At 54.7% G+C, this 16,767-nt stretch overlaps 1 protein-coding gene across 3 annotated transcripts in view; it reads right to left on the reverse strand.

The window, feature by feature from the left end:
* SCN4A (sodium voltage-gated channel alpha subunit 4) overlaps nucleotides 1-16,188 on the reverse strand; it is a 44,567-nt gene extending 28,379 nt beyond the window's left edge. The window contains exons 1-2 of one of the 3 annotated variants that reach the window (XM_045489448.1): nucleotides 16,084-16,188; nucleotides 71-734 (exon numbers count right to left, since the gene is read on the reverse strand). In XM_045489448.1, coding sequence (XP_045345404.1) covers nucleotides 71-343 — 273 coding nt within the window. In that variant the 5' untranslated portion in view covers nucleotides 344-734; nucleotides 16,084-16,188. Of the gene's footprint in view, nucleotides 1-70; nucleotides 735-914; nucleotides 1,646-13,877; nucleotides 13,981-16,083 lie in introns of those variants that run through there. The other 2 variants (XM_045489450.1, XM_045489449.1) reach the window with 2 other exon arrangements.
* Nucleotides 16,189-16,767: the final 579 nt, after the last annotated feature.

Below are 16,767 nucleotides of genomic sequence, written 5' to 3' on the forward strand. Positions count from 1 at the left end.
TGAGCTGTATGGACAGGCAGACAGACGGATGATGGACAGACGGGTAGAGGGAACCCTCCTAGGCCCAGACCTTCTTGTCGCTGTAGTAGGGGTCCAGGTCCTCCAGGGGGATGCCGATGACCTCTGGTGGGGGGTCCCCATAAATAAGGGGCAGGCTCTTGCCAGCCTCCAGGTCGCTGCGTGGCTTCCTTTCAGGCTCCTCAATCTCCATCTGCTTGTTCCGCTGCTGCCGGGCCTCCTCCTCCACTGCCCGGCGTTCTATGGCTGCCAGGGACTCCCGGGTGAAGGGGCGCAGGCTCTCAGGGCCCAGAGGCACCAGAGTGGGCAGAGATGAGCTGGCCATCCTCGCATCCTGGGCTCAGCGGCCAGGAGGGTGGCAGGTAGCCCGGAAAGCTGCTGTGCGCAGCCCCCCGGGGAACTGGGCGGCTACCCCGCCCTGGGCCTGCTGTCCGCTACTCACCTCCTGCCTGCCCCGGAGGCCAGGCCGGAGAGGTCGGCGTGCAAGCCTTGTCGGGACTGGGAGATGCACCTGCAAGGCCTGGGTGCTGCTGCCGCACAGGTGCTGGACGTAAGCGCATCACCCCCAGCCCTGCACCACACTCTCCCCAGCAGGGGGTTGGCTGCCCTCGGGACTGACAGCAGACCAACCTCTTCGGTCTTGAGGACTTGGGGCCAATGCCCCAGTGCCCTCAACCACTTCCTGGGTCCACGCTCCGGAACTGGGTGGCTTCAGCCTATGGGGACAGAGAGAACCACAGCTGGCCATGCTTAAGAGTGGCCTCTGTTGTGTAGGGAGGTGGAAAGGAGTCAGATGTGAATGTGCAGGTGGGCCCAGAGGATGCACCAAGATGAAGGGCCTGTTTGGGAGGAGCCTAAAGCAGGAAGGGCAAATGAATTTCATCTTGAGGGCTGACCTGGATCAGCTGCTATTGGCTGCCTGGAGATGCGGGCAGATACCATCGAGGTTGCGGCCAGACTTGGTGCAAAAAGACTGCCATGATTGATTAGTGATGTCTGCCAGGGCACGAGAAAGGAGAATGTAGTGAATCTGCCTGTATTTGCCATTCCTGGCCTGGAGGGAAGGGGAGAGAAAGATGTAGGGTGTGGACTACCTTGTCCTGAGGTTTGGGGAAGCATGATGTCGGGCTGGGAGAGGGAAGCAGGAAGGGATCCCGGCTCCACAGAGGGTTCCGACAGCCCCCTCCGATGGAACCTGTGGGATCTAACCCACGGGCAAGCAGGGGAGCTGGAACAGGAAGATGCAAGGTATGTGCGTGGGGCCACATCAGGAGAGCCTGCAGATACTAACGTGGAAGAGGAGGGTACAAAGGAAAGGTTATGGGGACAAAGTCAAGGACAGTTTCAATGGTGGGGGCAGGGCTAGCGCTCCCAGAGACGGTTTTTGGCTGGTGGTCCCCGTACGGACCGGGTGGATGAAGGGGCACCCATCCGGAGCCTTAGAGGCCTGTGGAAACCGTGTGGACTGTCCTTTGGCCTCTCCTGGCAGCCCTGCTCCTGCCCAGCCTTCCCCGTGGAAGGGAGGTGGTAGGTCACTTATCAAAATGGCCCTGGGGAATGACCCACATCCGAAGGCAGGCCCAGGGAGACCTCTGCGGTCCGGTCACACAAACCATGCAAGGTCTGCACAGATAGACACCCCAGAGCCACGTCTCCACCCAAAGGGCTTGGACAGACCCCACCAGAGACATCCAGAGCTACACTGGAGGGCAGCTCTTTTTCAGAGGGTGCAGATGCCTCTGCAGTGCCCCTGCTCTGGCCGGCGCGGCACTTCCTCAGGCTTGGTCAACAGGTGGGGAGGGCGGCCCAGGGAGAGGCCAGAGCCATTGGGCAGAGCCAGCCACGCCCCCGGGCCTGGCTGCCCAGCTGCTCCCTACCATCACCCAGGGAGTCGTGTTTCCACGGGGATGACTCTGCTCATCCCTGCTGACCCCGTCCCTCAGCTGCTCATCGGCCCCATCGTGTGCATGGGAGCGCGTGTGTGAGCACACACATGCGCACACACACACGCACACACCCCACAGTCATACCCTACCATTTGCTACACACCTTCCCGCCTTCAGCCCATCGCTGCCCTACAGACACGCCCACACAGAAGACACTGACCTGCCGGATGGCCCTGGAGAGAGACCCCATGGCTGCTGGGTTCCGTCCCAGTTCACAGGCCACGCCCGGCAACAGTCCTCTGGCCTGATGCTGTCCACTCTGCCCTTCACAGGGGCCCAAGCGGGACCACAGAGAACCAGAGACAGTCTGGCTCCGCCCCAGCATTCGTGGAAACTACACTCACTGGAGTCCCTGGAGGCCCCCAGAGGACAGACCCAGTGGTGTCTCCTCAGCTGGCCCTCCTGGTCCCCCTCAGGCACCTCACACTGCCACTGCCTTTCTTCCTGAGAGGAGGGCCTGTCCTGTCCCTCTGGCCACTGTCTCCATCTCAGCTTTGTGAACTCCTCCTTCCCACTCCTGGAAAACACTGCTTCTCCAGGGCCTGGTCTGTAGCCCCGTTTTCCTTTTGACAGCACGGACCCCTCCTCGTTGTGTCCATCCCTGCCCCGGGGGGTAGCCGCCACCCACCTCCTTTCCATGGTCACTGTGGCTTTGCCGCATCTGTTCCCACTTCCCCAATGGCCCCAGACCAGTCAGGTCAGAGCTTTGTGCAGCCAGAGCCTTCAAAGCTCTAAGATAAATGGTAATTCATGCCCTGCCTATGTGATTGCCTGGTGGTATCCGTCTCCCCCACCAGACTCCTCACAGCCGGGGTTTGGGGTCACCACTGATTCTGGTGCCTGGCACATTGGTACAGGTCTGTTTAACGACTGCCGCCCGGTCCCCCCTCTCTTCGCTCACCTGGGCTCAACCCTGGGCTCCAGACCCACAGATGGCACAGCCAGCCTGGCACCTCCTCCCGCTGGTCCCAGCGGCCCCAGACGGACTCCTTGTCTCTCCCTTCAAAATCTGCACTTCACCCTAAATTTCTCTCCTGCCCTCTTCACCAGCCCTGGAGCCCCTTCACATCTGGATGTCTTGGTATGTGAGAGGGAAAGTGCCCTCCCTGGCTAGGCCAGTTGAGGCACAGTTTTGGTTGGTGTATACCTGCTCCGTTCCCAGGCCCAGCACCCACGAGGCTCTCCATCCTCCAGGCTTCATCACCCCTCACCTGCTCCATCCAAACCCCCCACCTGCCTCCCTACTCCCCACTGGGCTCCCCTGCAATCCACCGTCCGCACTGCCAAAGCCACAAATCTGATCAAACCCACCTCCTCCTTCAGTGGCTTCTCACTGCTTAGTAGTGTGTCCACACCCTTCCACCTGGCTCCCCAGGCTTGCCACGATCCAGTCCCTACCTGACCCCCTCCTCCTGCCCCACACGCACCCATCCTCTGGCCATGCTACGTCCGTCCTCACAAATGGGCCAAGCTGTTTCACACCCACCCCCACACCTTTGCTTATGGTCTGCTTGCCTCCTGGAACACCGCTTCTTTTTGTCACCCCAAGAACTTTAATTTGTCTTTCTAGACTCAACCTCCCTGGGCACCCTGGCTGAATGGATTGCTTCTTTGGACCACCAAAGTGCCTAATACGGAGCAAAAAGGTTATTGAATGAGTCAGTGAATGAATGAGTCAGTGAATGAATGAATGAATGAATGAATTCGAGGAGCCCTCCACATTTGCCCCTTTCTCCTGTAAGCACACCCTGTACCTAAATCATGACCAGAGACCACATCTCCTCTGATATGCCCTCCCCCCACCTCCTTCCTCGGTTCACCCTCAGGTGCAAGTGCCCCTTGTCACTGTGATCCTTGGGCTGCTTCCTGCCCTCACGCCTTTTCTCTGCATTTTCTCCCTCTCCGACAGAGCCCTCTGACCTCACTTCCCTACGTGTTGTCTCAATGACAAGAGCCATCCTGGTAAACCCTCCTCGAAAATACCTTCAACTCTTGCCTTCTCTCTCCTTCCATTCCACTCACCTGGGGAAACCCCAGCCCCCCTCTCCCAGCTGTGTTTCTGAATCAGGCCCCGGGCAGCCAGACGTTGCCAGAACAAAGACCAGGCCTGGCTGGGTTCACAGGTGACTTTGTGGTTACAAACTCTACCTTTATCCTCACTTCTGCCCTGGGGAGTGCAGGTTTCTCTGATGGTCTCACCTCACTTTTCCACTTAAAAAAATTTTTTTTGAGGGTGGGTGATGGGTATTGAGGAGAGCACCTTTTGGGATGAGCACTGGGTGTTGTATGGAAACCAATTTAACAATACATTTCATATATTGAAAAAAAATAAAATAAAAGCCCACATAAGTAATAGTGAAAAAAAAATTTTTTTAATGTTTATTTTTGAGAGAGACAGTGAGTGGGGAGGGGTAAAGAAAGAGGGAGACACGGAATCTGAAGCAGGCTCCAGGCTCTGAGCTATCAGCACAGAGCCTGACACAGGACCCGAACTCATGAGCTGTGAAATCGTGACCTGAGCTGAAGTTGGCCGCTTACCCGACTGGGCCACCCAGGCGCCCCTTGCTTTTCCACTTTTTGAGAAAACTATTCCATGCCTTCTCTCCTTTCCCCTAATCCACCACCCCCCTCCCCGTGATGCTCTCAGCTGGTGACTTTGCCTCAGTCTTCGATGAGAACATAGCGTCGCACCCTATCTAACCAACAAAACCATCTTCATGCCCCGCCCCTCGCCTTCATCATCCCGCAAAACTGGAAGAAGAATCACCAAAGGCGAGGCCTTCCACATGGGCTCAGCCCCGACCCCTCTTGCCTTCCCAAGGGCCTCACTCTCTAGCTATCTTCTCTCTACCACTGTGAACCTCCTCCTGGCTATGACCAGGATCTCCCATCTTGAAAATAATGGCAGTGGTGACAAAAGCTCTCCCGGTCTCATGCCCCTTCATCCGTTGCCCTATTTTTCTATTTCCTTTCATGGAGAAGCTTCTTAGAAAGTGTCTACACCAGCTGTCTTTACTTCCTTACCTTTTGTTTGCTCTCTGACCCATTCCAACCTGGCTTCCATTTCCCCCACTCAACTGAAATGGCTTTTGTCAAGTCACTAGCACCCTCTCTGCTGCCAAGTCTGCTGAGCACTTTTCTGTCTTCACCTCCCTCAACCTCTCAGAAGCATTCAACCCAGTTGGCTGCAGCCCCCTTCTGGAAAGCCTCTACTCGCTCAGCCTCCATGAGAGCATAGCCACGGCTTCCCTCCTACCTCTCTGGCTGCTCCTTCTCAATTTCTTTGCTTGTTCCTCTTCCTCTCTTCAATCTCTAAAGCTTCTCAGGGCCCAGTCTGGGTCTGGATGGCATCATTCTTAGGACTGTAAATTGTGTCACAGGAATATCGTAACATCTCCTTTGAACTCCAGACTGATATATCCAACTGCCTACCGAACCACTCTTGTGTGGATAGCTAACAGGCATCCCAACCTATGATATCTGGAATGAAACATTTGCCTTCCTCAACTGTTCCAACCCGCAGGCTTCCCCAACCCAGAAAACATCTATCCATCCATCTGGTTCCTCCAAATATCAGGGTGCCTCTTTGAATGCTCTTTTTTTCCTCGCCTTCTACGTCCAGCCCATCCAAGGTTCCATTAATACCATCTCCAAAATATACACGTCCTCCACCTTTTCCCCTTGGACCATATCACAATAAGCTCTCACAATAACCTGTTTCCTGATAACTGCTTTTGCCCTGCCCCCCTGCAAACCTGCTCCATAGAGCAGTTAGTGATCTTTTAAGAATAAGAAACTAATCATGTTGTTTCTCCTGCTTAAATTTCTCCAGCAACTTCCTGTTGTGCTTAGAACAAGACCTAAATGTCTTATGGTGGCCTACAAGGCCCTGGGGATCCAGCCCCTGTCTCCCTCTCCACCCTGTCTCCTGATTCCTCCCTGCTCCCTCTGCCCCAGTCCCACTGGCCTCCTTCCAGCTCCTGGGCCACTGGGCTTATGCTTGCCTTTGGCTTTTACCTGGCCCTGTGCTCCCCTCCCTCTTCACATGGCTCTTCCATCTTATCATCTCCACCCCCACCCCAGTCTAGGCTCAAATGTCTCTTCTCCAAGTGGCTTTCTCCTTCTCTACTCTCTTTCACAGTCCTCTGTATTTTCCTTGACATCATATGTCATAATTGGTACTTAAACAAATAACTTGCCTAATTTATTTGTCTAGACTGAAATGCCAAGAGGACAGGAACTGTCTGTCTAGGTCACCATGCCCAGTCCCAGGATTGGGCACAGAGTAGGCACTCAGTACATGTTTGCTGAAAGAATGAGCAGATGAAAACTTGGATGCAGACCTTTCCGTGGTTAAAATGGATTCCGATATGTTTCATTGTTTCATCCATTTGTTCATTTATTTATCCATCCATCCATCCTGTTAATAAGCCAGAAGCTAAGCTAGCCCCGAACAGGACTTGAAGATGCACCAGTTGGGCATCTTGCTTTCTGAGAGCTGGTAGTTAGGGGAAAGGGGACATGGGGACATATAACTATGACATGAGAAATCAATGCTTACTCTAAACAGGGGAGGTCGTCGTGCTATGGAAGTTCAGGTGAATGAATGGCTACTTCCAGGTCAGAGAAGGAAAGATGTGGCTTTTCAGTTGGGCCTCAAAGGATGCTTAAGTTATAAACACAGAGGAATGGAGGGGAATAGTACTCCAGGGAGAGGGAGCAGCCAGAACAAAGACGGAAGCAGGACATAGGGAGATGCATTTGTGTCAGTCTTTGTGGGGCACAGAATCTATTCAGGGATTGGGGGAAGGTGGGTTGGGCAGCTGGCTGGCTATAGCAGGCCTGGGCGTCTGGACTTCACCCTGCAACCCTGGAGAGCCCCTCACATGGGGCAGTGTGTCCACCCTTTCGATATGTGTAGACAAGACAAGTTGTGCTATTTGCAGTGGACACCGGTAGAGGAATGAAAGGTTTCCTGGGATGTGTGCACGATGGCTTCCTGGCAGGGACAATCACAACAATGCCCCATAGCATGGGTTGGGTGTCATGCTGGCCCATCTCCACGTGGCTCTTCCAGCTACAACCTGGAGTAAACGGGGCCAACATGACAGCTTAAATCTTCCTTCCACCAGCCAGAGATTAGACTCTGGTCTCCACCCCAGTCTGTTCCCGAGATGTGGCAGCTAAGGGCCTGCAGGGGGCTCTATGAAACCTCTTCCCACGGAATTTAAGAACCTTGGTGCAAGGACCCAAGAGATCAAGGAGTCCAGCTTCCTCATTTTACAGATGGAGAACCTGAGGCCCAGAGAGGAGCAGCAACCCCCCACCCCCACCCTAGATCATGCATTTATTCATTCAACAAACATTTCTTGAGCATCTGCTCTGTGCTGGGCTCGCGCTAGGAGCCAGAATGTAACAATGGCAAACTCCCTGTCCTCATTGAGCTTGCATTCCAGAGGGAGGAGGCAGATAATAAATAGGGAAGCAAATAAGATAATTTTAGAGAGTGATAAATGAGAGGCCATGCCAAGAATAAAACCCAGCTCCCTGAGTGCCAGGGCTAGAGCCCGTTTAGCAAGTGAGAAGCCCCAACGGAACCTGCACTGAAACGGAAGTTTGGGCGGAAGTGGTGAGTAAAGTCAGGCCATCTTGGGGGCCTGGAGATGGTGAGCAGACAGGGGTGAGGGTGGGGAAAGAAGGGTGAGGAGTCGGGGAGCCAGGCTGGGGCCAGCTGTCCTTAGGCAGGGAGCCGAGAGTAAGGACGCTAGAGGGTGAGGCGGCCCTTCTCTGGAGCAGGTCCAGCCCAGCATTGTCTTTCTCTGTGGGGCTGCCAGATTGGAACACTCAATTCCAGATATAGTCTGACCACAGAGAGAGAGGCCTTTTCTCCCCAGCCTAGACACCCTTTGTATTCATTCATCCCAAGATGGCATTCTTTAGCCACCTCCTCATAAGGTGGCATTTACAATCACTCCTGATCTTCTCCTCATGAACTGTAGTCAGATTAGATCTTCCCCCATCCTATAAGTTGTGCAATTGATTTTTCTCTTTTAAATCCAGGTGGACCCCAAACAAAATATTAGCAAGTCAAATCCAACAGTGTATAAAAAGAAGTATACACTACAACCAAGTGGGATTTATCCCAAGTGTGCAAGCACGTTCAACATTAGAAAATCAGTTGGGGCACCTGGGTGCCCCGGTCAGTTGGGCGTCTGACTTTGGTTCAGGTCATGATCTCGCAGTTCGTGAGTCTGAGCCCCACATCAGGCTCACTGATGTCAGCGCAGAGCCAGCTTCAGATCCTCTGTCCTCCCCACCTCTCAAAAATAAACATTTAAAAAAGAAAAAGAAAGCAGTTAATGTAATCTATTACATCAATAGGTTAAAGGAGAAAAACCACATAATCATATAAAGAGATGCAGGAAAAGAATTTGACAAAATCCAACACCCATTCACGATTTAAAACAAAGCAAAACAAAACAAAACAAAACAAAACAAAACAAAAAAAACAGGAACAACTCAGCAATAGTGGAGAGTTTCCTCAACCTGATAAAGAACATTTACAAAAAAACCTGCAGCTGGGGCACCTGGGTGGCTCAGTCAGTTAAGCATCTGACTTCAGCTCAGGTTATGATCTCACAGTTTGTCAGTTGGAGCCCCACGTTGGGCTCTGTACTGACAGCTCAGAGCCTGGAGCCTGCTTCAGATTCTGTGTCTCCCTCTCTCTCTCTCTGCCCCTCCCCTGCTTGTGCTCTCTCTGCCTCTCTCAAAAATAAACATTAAAAAAAAAAAAACAACCCTACAGCTAACCTAGTACTTAATGATGAGAAACTAGAAGATTTCCATAAAGATCAGGAACAAGGCAAGGATGTTGCCTCTCACCACGCCTTTCCAAAATATATTGGAAGTCCTAGCTAATGCAATAAGACAAGAAAAGGTAATAAAAGGTATGCTGATTGGAAGTGAAGAAATAAAACTGTGTTTGTTCACAGATGACATGATTGTCTATGTATAAAATCCAAAAGAACTGAAAAAAAACAAACTGAAACTAATATAGGTTTCAGGATGCAAGGTTAAAATAAATCAAAGTATAGGACTTTACATCCTACAAGTTGCCCTTGTTCATTATACCTCTTCACCTCTAGTCTTTTGTGAAAGCCTATCAGATCTTGATTTTTTTCCTCTCAGTTCAACACTCTCACAGCTATGTATCTATGATCCTGACTGTCCCAAATTATTGGCCAAACACAGCTCAGGATAGACACCATCACCACCATCCCCCCCCCCGCCCCCACCATATGCTTCTAGAACCTTCTCTCCTAGGATACCTATGCTTTCAAAGAGGCTCTTTCAAACATCCAGAAACCCACCAAATTGCACTGTATTGGCCTGGAATCCTCCGATAAGTATCAGCTATGCTGTACCACCCTGAGATGTGAAAACCACTGTGAGAAGCTCTCCATACCAGCCTGAGAACAGATGTGACCTGCCCCTCACAGCCTTCCCTGTTCTCTCTAGGGTGCATCCCTGTGGATGCAGAGATGGCAGGTGGCTTGCTGGCCTTCCTTGGGCCCCAGTCACCATGCCTCTTGCCAACCAACCATGCCTTTCATCTGCTCCAAAGCTGCATTCCAGGGTTAGGCTGTTTTGTTTCTCTGGATTGGAAGCAAGACTACTTTAGAGCTGCATGTGGCCAGCGGAGACCCCTCCTTAGCTTCACCTGCAGTAGGGGCTCAGACTCACACCTTTCTGGGAGATTGAAAGAGATCAAACTTTTTCTATCCCGGCCAAAGACAGCACCGGGCATCTGGGTGGACTCCTTCCCAAATTCCTGCATTCCTATTGTGGCCCAGCTCCAAGAACACAAAATAGAGCCCCATGCCCCCTAGTTATAAATCTCAAGTCACAGCTTTTTCTCAGCTGGGGCAGTCTGGGGGAAGGGGGGATGGGAAAGGGGTAGCTGTGTTATTTCTCTGCCAGCACTTAGGGCTGAGGCGCTGGCAGGCCAGGGGCCTGGAGGAAGTCACCCCGGGTGCCCTCCCCTCCTGATCTAACACTCTGCAGAGGAAATCTGCTCCAAGAGGTCTTGGAGGGAGGCCTAGAGCCGGGAGCGGAAACCTCCGGACACTCAGGAGCCCCGAGAGTTCCGGAAACAATCAGGGTCACATGAGGGGTGTTTCTAGGCAAGGGGTGGGCTAATGTTGATTGCGCTTTCCATGTGGGGCTCACTGGATCAACACATGCCTCCTCCTTCTTTAGGCACCCGATTCTACCAACCTAATTATGTGTCCTGCGCGAGGGGTAAGAAAGAGAGGGGTGGCCACATTTATTTTGTACTTACTATATGCCAAGGTTATTTTGTTGTTCAGGATATGTCAGCAGCCCCTCCCCCACCCCCACAATTAGATCCATTCCCTGCCCGTCCCCAATAGCTCTCAAAAAACATCGGTTAGGGGCGCCTGGGTGGCGCAGTCGGTTAAGCGTCCGACTTCAGCCAGGTCATGATCTCGCAGTCCGGGAGTTCGAGCCCCGCGTCAGGCTCTGGGCTGATGGCTCAGAGCCTGGAGCCTGTTTCCGATTCTGTGTCTCCCTCTCTCTCTGCCCCTCCCCCGTTCATGCTCTGTCTCTCTCTGTCCCAAAAATAAATAAACGTTGAAAAAAAAAAATTAAAAAAAAAACCACATCGGTTAGTTTTCCCCAAATTGCCTCCTCCTCCTCTCAAACCTGACTCTTTTCCTTCCCCCAGGGTGTTTCTGGTCGGCTTGGGGCCAGATGAAGTAAAAACCCACAAATGGGAAATAGATCCTCAAATGGACTGTGTTTGGGTTTTGTGAGCTGTGCCCCCTTCCTTCTAACCCCTTCCAGATCATCTTTCGGCGGCCCTAGATGCCTTTTCTCCTACAAGCAAAGGCCCAAGAGTGGGTTTACCCTCGCAAGACTGAGCCTTAAATCAAAGGAATTCATCTTAAGATGTAGAATTCCAATCTCAGCTTGAGGAAGAGTCTGTTAGGAGTGAAGGAGGTTGGTTCCTCTGGCTCCCAAATCTCAGTAGCTTTACCCAGCATCCTGACGTGCATAGGCCCATGAGGTGGAGGCTTCAGAATTATTTCTTGAGGAAAAGCAGTCATGGGTGTGTTCATTGGGTGCTTCCTGAGTGTCCAGCAATGTCCCAGCTAACAAAGACAGAGGCAGAATTTGAATGCCGCTCTCTGACATAAATCCACGTGCCGGCTACGACCTTGGGGGACTGGGCTGGCCTGACCCTCACCTGTCTGTCCTCTTCAAAGGGCAGACTGGGGTCCTTGGGCCAAGCCCCTAAAATGTACCAGCTGGGGTGGGCACCTGGCAGGGCTAGACTCAGGTCTCCTGGGGCCTCGTGTCCAGAATTGTGGGAATGGGGACTACAGGTCAACAGCTTGGTAAAGAGACTTCCTCGAGGTATGGGTTTCTTTTGCACCAGTCGACCCTCATATACCCCCTAACTCCCTCTGCAGCCCAGTTGTACACACACACACACACACACACATACATGCATTGCTTCCATGAGTCATTTCCCAGCTGCTCCAAAGGGTGGGGAGGCTGATTAGTTCCAGCCAGGCCTGGGGCTTCCTGCCCTCTGCTAGCTCGGCTTTTCCCAAGGAGCTGCACACATGACCGCCAGTGCTCTATGGATGCCACCCTTAAAACCTGTGCGTGCACACCCTCTCCTGTGAACATCTGGGCCCACCTCACCCACCTTTGGGCAGATCTACCCCCTGCACACACGCCTGTCTCCCCTGCCCTGCCTATTCCCACCTATAGTCTACCCCGGGAGATGCCTGCCTCTATTCTCTTCTCTGCCCCACACCCTCACCTTTCCCAGCCCGTGGCTGACAGGCTTTTTCCTTCTGTGGGTCCACTGAGACACTAACAAGAGGATTGTTCAAAACTGATCAAAGCCAGGGGCGCCTGGCTTGCTGCCTCAGTCAGTTAAGCGTCTGACTTTGGCTCAGGTCATGATCTCACGGTTCATGGGTTCAAGCTCCGTGTCCGGCTCTGTGCTGACAGTTCAGAGCCTGGAGCCTGTTTCAGATTCTGTGTCTCCTTCTCTCTCTGCCCCTTTCCCACTCGCGCTCTGTCTGTCTGTCTCTCTCTCTCTCTCAAAAATAAATAAACATTAAAAAAAAAAACAACTTGATCAGAGCCCACCTGGCTCCCCGTTTCCTCCGTCAACCCCCCACCATCCACTTACAGTGAACTTTGAGCCCTCCCCGCTAGGTCCCCACATCCCTGCCAGGCCCTGGGGGCTGGGGATCAAGGTCACCAGCATCAGGAAGAGTGGCCCCCTTGCTTGCTGCCTGTGGAGCTTGGCCTCTAACTGGAAACCCACAAGAAAGGCTGGTGGACTGTTCCTGCCCCTTCAGCCAGCGTGGCCCTGTCACTACCTCCGAGAACTTTGCTTTCCCCCAGAAACTGCTCCAGGGCTGTTTTCCCACCAGCTACCCTGATAAAAGTTCTTTCTCCCAAACTGGGCCAATCTAGAACTTACAGGCTTCCCAAAAGGCCAGAGTCACAAGCAGATCTTACTAAAATATAAGGCAAAGGGACTCTGTTTTGCTTTTGGTTTCACAGTCCTCACGGCAAACATCTATCAACGGCAGACCCCCTCTTGGAAGGGGGTCTGCCGTCCATTTTATAAAAGGGTCTCCCTCACCTGAGGGAGACCAGATAGGAAAAAATATATATATATAACCCCTCCCAACTATGAGCCCAGAGCTGGATAGGGTCGTCCGCTTCCTGCCAGGCAGACCCACCTTCTCCACCTCTTGTGGCTCCTCCCCTCCTTTTGTTAACCCCTCCACCCCCACCCCCACCCCCAAGAGGCCACATTGATTTCAGAGTCACAGCCTGGTAACAGCTGTGATAATTAACTACTAGTTAACACTTATGGAGACCTGACTACTTGCCAGGCATTGTTCTGGGCACCTCACATTCATGAGCTCATTTAGTCCTCGCCACGGTCCTACTATTATCACTCCATTGGACAGATGAGGAAACTGAGGCACAGAGAAAGTAAGTAACTTGCCAGAGGTTATTTAGGCCGTAGACTGGAAACCCGGCTCCTGGGGCTCTCGAAATTGCCCTTGGCTCTTAAGCACTGAGCTATATCACCACCCAAGTCTAAACTGGACCATGACCTTCTAGCACCTACCTGGTGGGGATGGGGAGGGGGGCAGGGGCACCTGGTTTCACAAACCAGTTAAAAAACGGAGTGGTGTCTGGTGACCATTGTGGACTTGCACCTTCTGTTCGTGCTAGGGCTCCTGGCAGAGGGCAGCAAGACCGGAGGGGAAGGGGCGGCCTGCCCTTCCAGGGATCCGGAGGCTTCTCGGTCACCCCCTCCCCCTCTGCTCCTCAAGCCCCTCCTGCTCCTCCTGCTGCCCCATCCCCCCCATCGATGGCTGTTGACTGAAAACTGCAGGGAATAAAAATAGCTGTTGCTGATGAGGCAGAATGGGGGCCAGAGCACATGAAAGGCCTGGGGCAGGGGTGGTGGAGGTGGAAGGAATTGGGATTCCCCCAGCCCCATAAACACCCCCTACAGGAGCCACTAGGGGCCATGGCCTGTCTCTCTCTGCCACTGCAGAGCTGGGGGCCCCTGCAGGAGGCCCGGCACCTGCCCCAGCCCGAGGGCTGCCCACTGGAAACCCCCCTGCCCCCACTCCCCCCCCCCCCAGTCTCAGGGGCCAGCTCTGCCCCCCACCTCCAGCCCTGCCCCAGCATCGGCGCCACTCGCTAGCTGTGTGCCTCGGCTGAGTGACGACCCTCTGAGCCTGAACCTTCCCTGCAAGAGGAGTCAAGGAACTGAAGGTTTGTATGACCTGTACCCTGGTTGTTGACATCCACCTGCTGCATCCCCTCGCTTCTCCCTACCTGCTCTCGGGGGACCTCAGGCCTCAGATTTTTCATTTCCACTCAGTGCATCTCTTTCCTGTCACCTGGAGAGAGCCTTTCTACTCCTCTCTGTGAAGTCCAATCCCTTCTCTCCTCTCTGGCTATGCCTGGCCCCGGGAGACTTCTCTGAACTCCACCCCCAGTTGGGCCACCCTCTCCCCTCCCCGCCAATATCTACACTTTTCTCTATTCTGGTGGCCAGAGTTGCCTCCGAAGGCAGGGATTTTGTCAGGACCACCCCCATCATCCGACCAGGAGTTTTGTGCCTTCAGCATCGAACTCGGGGCTTCCCCTTGGCCTGGGCCTGGGGTTGGGGCCCAGAGAACCTGGTGAGGGAAGCCTGCTGGGCAACCCTTGACACTCAGACCAGCCTATGGCTAGGAAGGTGACCCTGAGTCCTGAGCCCCCACTCCAGGCAGATTCCCAACCAGATATGACAAGCAGAGCCAGGCTAGGACAGGGCCACCTGGGAATTATCTTCCCAAAATCACACTAAAAATCCCAGCCGATCCCCTGAGAGAAGCCCGGGATGCAGATGGAAATGTGCCATTGTGTTTTATGTCTGGGTCCCTGCATCGCCCACACAACGTGATGTGGCTCCAAATACTAGTGTGATAACCACAACTGTCCACAACACGGCCATATGGAGTAAGGCTGCCGGTCATGGGCAGGGGACTGAGGATGACCCCAGAAGAATCTGGAGGGTCCTGGGAGAACCAGTGTTTCTCTGCTCCCGAACCCAGCCCTGCCCCACCTGTGTCTGGTCATTGCCACCACTAGGGGTCTCCTTAGCTCAGCTCAGGGCCCTTGGGGCAGTCGTGGCCTTGGTCATAGATGAGGGACAACAATGCCCACCGCTGGCTCTTCCCCACCTCTCTGTCAGCCCCTTCCCCTCTCCAGACTAACCAGACAGGCCCCAAACTTGTCTCTAGCTAACTGTCCTCAAGCTGATTCATCCAGACAGGCTACATTAAACAGCCTTCAAGGCTCCTGTGGGCTCTAACCTTCCCTGGCTCTGGGGTGATTTATTTCTGTGCAGGCCCCCCGCTGCCAGTGTTATGGGTGGGAGGGGGACATGTTTAGTATCCACCTGGAGGGTCACCTCCCCACCCTGGGGTATCATGAGGCCTCACCAGGACCTGGCCCTGTGCCCAAGCAGGGGGAGGGGCAGCGAGACACAGTACTTAACTGGGTGGAGTGGGAAGGGGCTCAGGCCTTCTGTGCCACACCAGCGCCTTCTTGGAAAGCCTCAAGCAGCCTCCACGCCCCCCCCCCCCCGCCCCGGGCCCTCTGGACAGGGACCTCCCAATCTTTTGAACAAATGCCCCCCTCTGATAAGCAACACCACACTCCTCCAAAACCCCTTCTCCTACCTCTGCTCAGACCTTCCCGCCCCTTCCACTAGCCACTACCCACCCTCCTCCCTGTGCCCCCAGTTCCTGGCTCTACCAGCAGGGAGAGGGAGGGGGGCTGTGTTCTGCCCTGGCATCGGCCTTGTGGCCCCCCGAGTCCCCTCCCGAATCCCCCAGAATCCCCTCAGTGCCGTGGCCCCATCTTCTTCCCCTGGCCCCAGGCTTTCTGCCTTCCTCACTTGTCTAGGGAGGGAGCCTGGCGCGCCACGGGCCGGCCGGGAGAGGCCAGGGCGGTGGGCAGAGCCTGGGCGGTACAGCCCGAGACGTGTCCTCTGCTGGCATCTCGAAGATTCCTGTTTCAGCAGAGCAAAGGAGCCGCCACCACCCCCCACCCGGCCTCCCGCCGCTCTCCTCCCCCCACAGCCCTGCCTTCCAAGCCACTGTGAACCGGCTGAGCCGCCACTGTGAACAGGCTGTTTTGGCTCCTCTGCTCTCCCCTCCTGAAGAAACTCAGGCGGGGTCACCCTGTGCTCGTCTGGAGCCGAGCCTTCGCCACTGGGCCATTTGTGACCAGGGCAAGGACCCTTGCTCAGAGCAAAGACAGCCAGCCAGGGGCACAGAGGGCAGAGGACGGGGCCACGAGAGGCAAGTTTGGGGACAGAGGGTCAAGGCACAGGCCGGGGCAGAGCAGGGCCCGGTGTGGGCAGGAGGACAGCGGTGCCCGGAGCGAAGTGGTGACTTCCTTAAAGCCAGCTGGGCACAGGGCCAGGGTGCCCCGCTCCTTGGGGTGGCCTGCCCTTGGGGTGCCGGCCGGGGCGGGGTGCGGTACTCACTGCCGGACAGGAGCGGAGCGCTTGCAGCCGAGCCTGGAGTGCCGTGCCCACCTCCGGCTGGGGCTGGGACTCTGGGGGACTTGGCCGGGGGGCCGGGCGGCGGGGACAGCTGCTGCCGCTGATGTCACAGGGTCATGAGTGAAACCTGAGGACTGGGCCAATCTTCAGGTGGGAGCCTGGGCCGCGCTTCCCTCACCGGGTGTGCTCAGGCTCAGCCTGGGCCGGCCGCACACTCTCCCACTCACACGTGTGCACACGCACACCCCCATGCGCACACGCAGCGGGGCACGCGTATGAGCCCGCTCACGCAGGTCCTTTCCCACCCTTGACGAGCTTACAGGGCTCGTTCTCTGTGCCAGTCTCCTTTCACACTCACCGCCAGGAGCCCGGGGGGCACACGCACACTTGCTCCGGTACGCACTGTGGGTGTGCCCCCTCCCGACGCAAATGCCACACTCACACACACTCAGCCATACGTGTAGATCACCCTCCACACATGCACACAAACACTTGCACTGCGTGTTACACCTGTTCCCGAACGGGCTTACTGCTCACGCAGACACACTCCCACACTCACACCAGGCTCGTGCGTGTACTTGTACACTTACAGCCGGGTGAACACAAACGTCGCATACCCTGGGCGTGAACTTTTATCAAGTGTCCGTCTGTGTGTGCACACACCCA

The sequence above is a fragment of the Leopardus geoffroyi genome, chromosome E1, assembly GCF_018350155.1.
Source record: "Leopardus geoffroyi isolate Oge1 chromosome E1, O.geoffroyi_Oge1_pat1.0, whole genome shotgun sequence".
NCBI lineage: Eukaryota > Metazoa > Chordata > Mammalia > Carnivora > Felidae > Leopardus > Leopardus geoffroyi.